Source organism: Xyrauchen texanus, chromosome 8 (assembly GCF_025860055.1).
Source record: "Xyrauchen texanus isolate HMW12.3.18 chromosome 8, RBS_HiC_50CHRs, whole genome shotgun sequence".
Lineage (NCBI taxonomy): Eukaryota > Metazoa > Chordata > Actinopteri > Cypriniformes > Catostomidae > Xyrauchen > Xyrauchen texanus.
The window spans coordinates 37714864-37723320 of record NC_068283.1 but is presented as its reverse complement, the minus strand read 5'-3'; the positions used below and the strand labels follow the sequence as shown (position 1 = coordinate 37723320).

The 8457-nt window shown below is 43.9% G+C and overlaps 1 protein-coding gene across 3 annotated transcripts in view; it reads left to right on the top strand.

Moving 5' to 3' along the window:
* LOC127647484 (histone acetyltransferase p300-like) overlaps positions 1-8206 on the top strand; it is a 49997-nt gene extending 41791 nt beyond the window's left edge. For all 3 annotated transcript variants that reach the window (XM_052131746.1, XM_052131747.1, XM_052131745.1), the window contains exons 21-30: positions 121-177; positions 315-392; positions 926-993; positions 1377-1527; positions 1657-1803; positions 1906-2185; positions 3188-3355; positions 3612-3773; positions 3860-4141; positions 4253-8206. In XM_052131746.1, the coding sequence (XP_051987706.1) occupies positions 121-177; positions 315-392; positions 926-993; positions 1377-1527; positions 1657-1803; positions 1906-2185; positions 3188-3355; positions 3612-3773; positions 3860-4141; positions 4253-7078 (4219 nt within the window). In that variant the 3' untranslated portion in view covers positions 7079-8206. The remainder of the gene's footprint in view (positions 1-120; positions 178-314; positions 393-925; positions 994-1376; positions 1528-1656; positions 1804-1905; positions 2186-3187; positions 3356-3611; positions 3774-3859; positions 4142-4252) is intronic.
* The last annotated feature ends 251 nt before the right edge of the window (positions 8207-8457 follow it).

Below are 8457 nucleotides of genomic sequence, written 5' to 3'. Positions count from 1 at the left end.
AGTGATGCTGTTTCTCACTGTAAATGATAAAGGTGAATGTTCGTTCATTGATTCTATTGACCCTCTTGTTTGGCCGTCATCCTCCCTTTTATCTCTCTCTCTCTTTATTTCACTCCTCAGGTCCATCAATAAAGATCAGTTTCAGAAGAAAAAGAATGACACCCTCGACCCTGAACTGTATGTCGAGTCTTTCCTATTTATTCATTTACTCCAAATTCATTAGACCAACTGTGTCTCTTTTATTTGCTACTTCTGAAGTCTCAGTCACGGTGTGGATATGTTGAGCATTGTCTGAGTCCTGTATTCTTCCACAGACTCCTGGAATGTTCCGACTGCGGACGGAAAATGCATCAGATATGTGTTCTGCACAATGAGACGATATGGCCGTCGGGGTGAGCTAAATTTAATCTGAACAAATTTTTATGTTTTGAAGAAAGGTTATTTTTACTAACCTTGTAAGCAAAATCTGAAGAGAGTTTAAAACCATGATTTGTGTGATTTATATGCGTTTAGTAATAAATGTTCAATAAAGTTAATTTGTTAAAATCTAAATATTTTTTAATTTAAACAACGTTGAAAATAACAGGACAATTAAAAATTATTTGGGTCCAATATTCCCCTAACTATAGCTCTATAAGCCTGAGGACTGTGTTCTGGCCCATGTTCTTAGATTGATTATTTGTCTTATTAAAAATGCATTGAATACCTTTTCAATACGAGCTAGACAAAAGGAGTTGGTCTACTTATTTGTCAATCTGAAAGTAAGCAGTAGAATTTTTCAGTTGTGTAATTGATTTAATCATTATCAGTGCTCAGTGTTATATCTGTAAACCAAATGTATCAGCATATCCAGAGAGCTGAAACAGTTTTCCTGTTCCTGATCATCCCGTCCCTTTTTCTCTGTCTCTTACTCCAATCCAATCAGCTTTGTGTGTGACGGCTGTCTGAAAAAAAACAATGCAATGAGGAAAGAGAATAAATATGCTGCAAAGAGTAAGTGCATAAGTCTTTTCATGTATTTGCTAAAACCCCACCAATAATACACACAAATTGCAGAGACATGCAGAAATACAGAAGACTAGGTTAGGTTTAATGTACATTCGGTACATGGTCATTATCACAAAATAAACTAGGACAGGGTGATCAGGTCTTGTAGCACCTTGAAGATGTTAATTTTGCAGTAATGACTGACTTAATTTACATTATCCCACTAATTACACAGCTACTTACCTACAGCTACTTCAAAATAATGATTTAAAATGAATTAATTTTGTAAGAGACTATGGAGTGATACGAGAGACGTGAAACTAGCACTGCTATGTTGTAGATCTAAAGCTAAAATAATTTATGTTTTCCCTGCTTTCTTCTTATCCCAGGGCTTCCTCAGACAAAGCTTGGTTGTTTCCTGGAGACACGAGTGAATGAGTTCCTCAAGCGCCAGAGTCATCCAGAAATCGGTGATGTCACCATCCGTGTGGTACACATCTCTGATAAGGTGGTGGAGGTCAAACCTGGAATGAAGTCCAGGTGAGAGGCCTTGCAGTTTGTAAATGTCCTCATTCTTTTAATCAGTGCCAGTCTTTTTTAAAGAAAATAATTTCAACAGCTAACATCAAATGTAAAAGAAATAAAAAAATGGACTGACTGTTTTTACAGGTTTGTAGACAGTGGTGAGATGTCGGAGTCGTTCCCGTACAGGACAAAAGCTCTGTTTGCATTTGAGGATATCGACGGAACAGATGTGTGTTTCTTTGGAATGCATGTGCAGGAATACGGCTCTGACTGCCCTCAGCCCAATCAAAGGTTGGAAAAAAATATCAACACCAAAATTGCTCACTAAAACCAGGTGTTAATGGAGTCTAAAGGTTTTGAGAAACACTACTAACCTCCTCTCTCTCCGTGCAGACGTGTGTACATCTCCTACTTAGACAGTGTGCACTTTTTCCAGCCCCGTCACCTGAGAACGGGAGTCTATCATGAGATCCTCATTGGATACCTGGAGTATGTTAAAAGAATGGGCTTTGTCACTGGCCACATATGGGCTTGCCCACCGAGTGAAGGTGACGACTACATTTTTCACTGTCACCCATCGGACCAAAAGATTCCCAAACCCAAACGCTTGCAAGAGTGGTACAAGAAAATGCTTGACAAAGCAGTTGCTGAGAGAATTATACATGACTACAAGGTACTGCCATGGCTAAAAAAGTTAATTTAGTTGATTTACTTCTTGAAGTTAATCTAAACTTGAATCATCTAAGGCTGGGCAATATATATATATATAAAAAAATGGTCTCATATATTCTGTAATTCTATAATATATTACAATGATGTGGCCTGGGTAGCACCACCCCTGGGGTTCGCTAGTTCTAAGTGACCCCAGCCAGGTCTCCTAAGGAACCACATTGGCCCGGTTGCTAGGGAGGGCAGTGTCACGTGGGGTAACCTCCTCATGGTTGCTATAATGTGGTTTGTTCTCGGGACGTGTGGTGGGTTGAGTGCGGATGGGGTGAAGCCTCCAAAAGCGTTATGTCTCCGTGGCAATGCGTGATAAGATGCACAGGTTGATGTCTCAGACGTGGAGGCAACTGGGATTTGTCCTCTGCCTCCCGGATTGAGGTGAATCACTACGCGACCACGAGGACTTAAAAGCACATTTGAAATTGAGCGTTCCAAATTGGGAGAAAAAGGGGAGAAAAACCCCCCAAATATTATAAATGATTTCATCCCTTGAAGTAGAGGAACCATAATTCCACAAAACAAAAGTTTAATTGTTCTTTTGTACCAAGAATCTATACATTGAAATGGACAGTTTGAACTGATTCACAGAAATTAATTGATGCTATTGTTTAAATTACAGATGCTATTAATACAATGTCTTAATGCTTTCTCATACTTAGAAGTTGTAACACAAAGAGGGATCATGAAATTAGTCTAATGATACGTTCTTTGGGAAACATAGTGGACAACATAATCTTATTAATATCATAGCACTGTTCACTATATTGCAAAATTTTAGGTTACCTGTAACATTTTGGCAAATACTATATATTGTGCAGCCCTAGTCGCCATACAGATTGTGCACTCTGGTACCGATAGTTTTTTCCCTTTTGAAGTCTTCATGTAAACAGTTGTGTTTTACCAGTTATATATGAAGCCTTTCACTAACTCCTCCTTTCCCCTTAACCAGGATATTTTTAAGCAGGCAACAGAGGATCGACTGACCAGTGCGATGGAGCTCCCATATTTTGAGGGGGATTTTTGGCCTAATGTGTTGGAGGAGAGCATTAAAGAGCTAGAACAGGAAGAGGAAGAAAGGAAGAGAGAAGAAAACAACACCTCTTGTGAAAGCATTGATGTGAGTGCAAGAGTTTTGGGAAACATCACTCATACACTCAGAATCCAAAGGAAATCTTTTATACTGTATAATACAACAAGAATACTCGGTTCCTATTTTGCTATGTAAACAATCCCACCATAGACAAACTAGGGAATGTCTAGAAAAATATTGAGCACATCCTTAGGTTTTTTAGATAATGCCCTAATGTTTCACCTGATGGAAGAATTTATTTCGGTGCAGCTACTTCATTCATAATATTTTCTTGGCCATTTAGGCAACCAATGGAGACAGCAAGAATGCCAAAAAGAAGAACAGCAAGAAGACTAGCAAGAACAAGAGCAGCTTAAGCCGAGCCAATAAAAAGAAACCAGGCATGCCAAATGTCTCCAATGATCTGTCACAGAAACTCTATGCCACCATGGAGAAACACAAAGAGGTATGTAGCTCCCAAAACCATTTAAACCATTTGCAATTTGTGTTTGGTCTGATTTCACATGCATTGACACTGTGCTTAATTTCAAGGTCTTTTTTGTCATCCGTCTCATCGCTGGCCCCACGGTCAATTCCCTTCCGGCAATTTTGGACCCTGACCTCCTGATGGCCTGTGATCTGATGGATGGGCGAGACGCTTTCCTAACACTGGCTCGAGACAAGCACCTGGAATTCAGCTCGATGCGGCGGGCAAAATGGAGCTCCATGTGTATGCTAGTAGAACTGCATAATCAGAGCCAGGACCGCTTCGTCTACACTTGTAATGAATGCAAGCACCATGTTGAGACAAGGTTCCACTGCACCGTTTGTGAGGTAAGAAATTGTGGCAGGTGTGATGCAATGTGGTAAATGAATGATGCAGTAAATGGGGTCTTATGTTAGAACTCTAAACCACTTTGAAATTCTTTCTCTGGCCTTTTGTAGGATTATGATCTCTGTATCACTTGCTACAACACTACAAGCCATGAGCACAAGATGGAAAAACTAGGTCTGGGTCTTGATGATGAAAGCAGCAATCAAGCCGCATCGTCCACTCAGAACCCTGGCGACTCACGACGCCTCAGCATCCAGCGCTGCATCCAGTCACTAGTGCATGCATGCCAGTGCCGCAATGCCAACTGCTCTCTGCCTTCCTGCCAGAAGATGAAGAGAGTGGTACAACACACCAAGGGCTGCAAGCGCAAGACAAATGGCGGCTGTCCCATCTGCAAGCAACTCATTGCACTATGCTGCTATCATGCCAAGCACTGCCAAGAAAACAAGTGTCCTGTGCCTTTCTGTCTCAACATCAAGCACAAGCTTCGTCAGCAGCAGTTGCAGCACAGGCTGCAGCAAGCGCAAATGCTGCGTAGACGAATGGCCACCATGCAGCGAGCAGGGCAACCACCTCCATGTGGAGGTGGGCCTCCTGGAGGTCTTCCATCACCGGGAAATAATGGAGCCACAGCTCCTAGCACTCCTACATCGGTTGGTACACAGCCTGCAACCCCTCAGACACCCACACAGCTGACACCCAACCATCAATCTATGCCACAGCCTGGTGTAGGTGGAGTCCCAGCTGGAGTGCCTCAGCAGCCCCCCCATCATCCCGTCCACCAGTTTCACCAGATGGGAGCTCCAAGCGGAATGATGACCTCACCGCAACAGCAAATGGTTCCTCAGCAACAGACAGGACAACTGCTGCATCCACACACTCAATACGGTCCACGTCCCACATGTCCTTCCCCCAGTTCACAGTCCCAGGGCAAACCAGGCCTTGGCCCTGCAACTCCTCCGCAACTTCCCAGCAACCAAGGTACAGCTCTTATGTCTCCGCAACAGCAACACACAGGTCCTCCGCCTGCAGCTGTGGAGATTGCCATGAAGATCCAGCAAGTGGCAGATGCTCAGCGCAAGATGGCACAGGTTCAGTTGCTACAAAGACAGGCTGCACAAGCTGGCATGATGCCACAGCACCCGCACCATCAGCAGCCACAGGGACAGATGGCAGTAGCCCATCCTGGGATGGGCATGGTAGGAGTGCAAGGATTTTGCCCACCGACACAACCATCGTTGAACCGGGCACAGATGGAACAGCAACAGCAGCAGCAGCAGCAAGGACCTCAGGGAATGATGGTGGGAGCTGGGCCCATGCAGCAGCAGCCTCAACAGGCAGGTGTTCAAGGCCAGATGCCACCACAAATGCAGCTACAGCAGCAGAGAATTAACGCACCACTCCAGTCTCAGCAGCAACAGTGGACAGGGCAAGGCATACCACCCCAGCAGAGGCCTGCAATGATGGGTCAGCCAGGAATGGTTGCAATGCAGCCCCAATCACAACAGCAACAACCACAAATATTGAATCGAAATGCCTTGATGAGCATGGTGCAGGCTGGTCTGCAGAGTGGTGTAGCAAGTGGGGCAGCAGGGAGCAATCTTCCACAGGGAGCCTTGCAGGAACTTTTGCGGACCCTGCGATCTCCCAGTTCTCCTCTCCAGCAGCAGCAAGTCCTTAATATTCTTCACTCTAACCCACAACTTATGGCAGCATTTATCAAGCAACGGGTTCACAAGTATAAAGGAGGCCCTGTTGGCCCTGCTGGACCACAGGGAGGGCCAGCACCTATGGGAGGCCAACCAGTGGGTGTCAATTCTGGTGCGCCTCAAACTGGCATGCACCTTGGACAGGATGTTAACATGCAGAACCAACTTTCTCAGCTTCAACAGCAGCAGCAAATGCAGCAGCAATTGCAGAAGCAAATGCAACAGCAGAAGCCAATTCAACAGCGGCCCCTTTTGCAGCAGCAGCAGCAAGTTGCTTCCTTACAGCAGCAGCAACAGCAAGGAATGCAGAGCCAGGGTCCTCCAAACATGGCCAACATAAACCCACAGTTCAGAGAACTTGTAATGAGACGGCAGCAGCAACTACAATTGCAGCAGCAGCAGCAGCAGCAACAACAACAACAGCATCAAATGGGCAATCATGCTGGATTTCAGCAGCAGCAAGGTTACATGGGTCAGCAGGGAAACATGCAAGTCCCCCCAGGAGGCCAGTCACTACCAGGGGTGCAACCTGGCCCACAGCAGAACTTTCCAGGCAACCCTGCGCAACAGCAGGCTGCAGTTGCTTTGCAACAGAGGCTTCAACAGCAACACCAGCTACAGATTCAGCAGAATAAAACATCACAAGGTCCCGACATGGTCCCTGGAGGAATTGTTCCACAACCCATGCAGGGAGGCCCTGGGCCTCAAACGACACAGGCATTATTGCAGCAAGCCTTGCATCAGCGTATGCTTCAACAACAGCAACACCTCAGCGGCACTTCACCTGCACAACAGAACAACCCCATGAGCCCGCAACAACAGATTTCTCAGTCACCCCACCTGCAGGGGCAACAACTCCAGACCTCCCTCACCAACCAGGTCTGTTCACCCCAGCCCTCCCCGCGACCCCAATCCCAGCCACCACACTCGAGTCCATCCCCGCGACTGCAACCACAACCCTCGCCCCACCACATCTCACCTCAGACAGGTTCTCCGCATCCCAGCCACCTACAGCAGCACCACTCGGGCATGGCTCCACCTCCTCCACCTCCCCATCAGCCACAGCACAACTCTAAGGACCCAGTTGGGTTTGGTGCAGATCAGAACGCCATGCTGTCTCAGCTCAGCAGCATGGCGGGACTCCACGGACCCGGAGCTAATGATATGCTGCCCTCTAGTGGCCAGAACCTTGGCATTAACAGGAATCATAACCATTTAGACATATAGTTATTAATTCACAAAACCTCATCAGAGACAGTGTTAGATTTTTTTATACTACAGGGATTAATTATTTAGCGTTTTTCAGTATACATTCTTTGAAAATGGACTCTCCTTTGTGAGACAATTAAACAAAATTAAGTATGGGGGTGATAGGATGCCAGTTGTGTACAAAGAATGAATTGTTTCTCAGATTCAGAGAACAATCCACAAGTAATATTTTCGATGTCAGGTCCATGGGAGTACTTGCCTTTTTCAAGAGATATTTTTTAAGATTTTAAAAGTGTTATAAAGTTCAGGTGTGAATGATTAAATGCTATGGACTTTTTTTATACACTATTTCATAATGTACCAGTCTCTATTATGTGTTTTACAGATTGATGTAGAACATTTTAAATCTTGTTGTGATGCCTATATTGTTATTATAATTATTCATCAAAACATGCATATCTTCCTTGTAAATTGAGTTTTGCATTTTATTTATTCTAGCTTTTTCATTCGTCATCATGGTGGATTTTGTTCATGTGTTCCCAGAGACTGCTACACTTCACATAGAATATATTTTTGTTAATACCTATTAAATTTGGGATATATTCCTTTACTTTAGCTGGAGATTTAGGTTATTAAGTATAATATAAATTACAGTTTTTGGGGATTGTGTTGAAAGTGTGCGCTCTGCTGCCCAATGGATCTTATTTCATGCCACATTGGAAATGCCTAACCATTGGACATCACAGATTTTGAAACCCGACAAATTCTTGGACGCCCTCAGAATGTGTGTACACTCCTTAGAAGACTCACTTAATAGTGGAGGTGTATCTGTACAGGTTGGATGAGAGAAGTGTGTGTTTGTGTGTGTGCGTGGGGTGCGGTGTGGTGCTAGAGTTTATCTTTTCATGCCAATGTCCTGTTGAGCAGCGTTTCACACATGAACTATGACTGTGAAACATTTGAGAAGGAGAGTGTGCCACTGATTTTTTTTTTTGTCCTTCTCTCTCCAGTTCTGCTCCTAATTGTCCTCCAGTTACAGATTTTCGTTTGCTCTGAACTTTGGGAGTTTCAGTTGAATATTTTGTACTGTACAAAGGAAACAAACTGTGGACTTGATACTTTTTTTTTTTTTTAAATAAAATGAGAATAATACATTTCATTTATTTGTCCTTTAATTGAACCTTTGTTTAATTTTGAACCTTTCATTTTCAGAATTAATTCTGGTTGTCTTTGCAGGGCACAGAAATGCCGTTTGAAAATTTTAACTGCTTGTTTTTAACCACTTACTTCATGTGCTTTGATCTTCCTCTCTTCATTTGGCAAATACTCTATATTTTGGTCGAATGGCAGTTTGTTTGGTTGGCTAAATGTGTTAATAAGGGTTGTTAGGCTGGTCA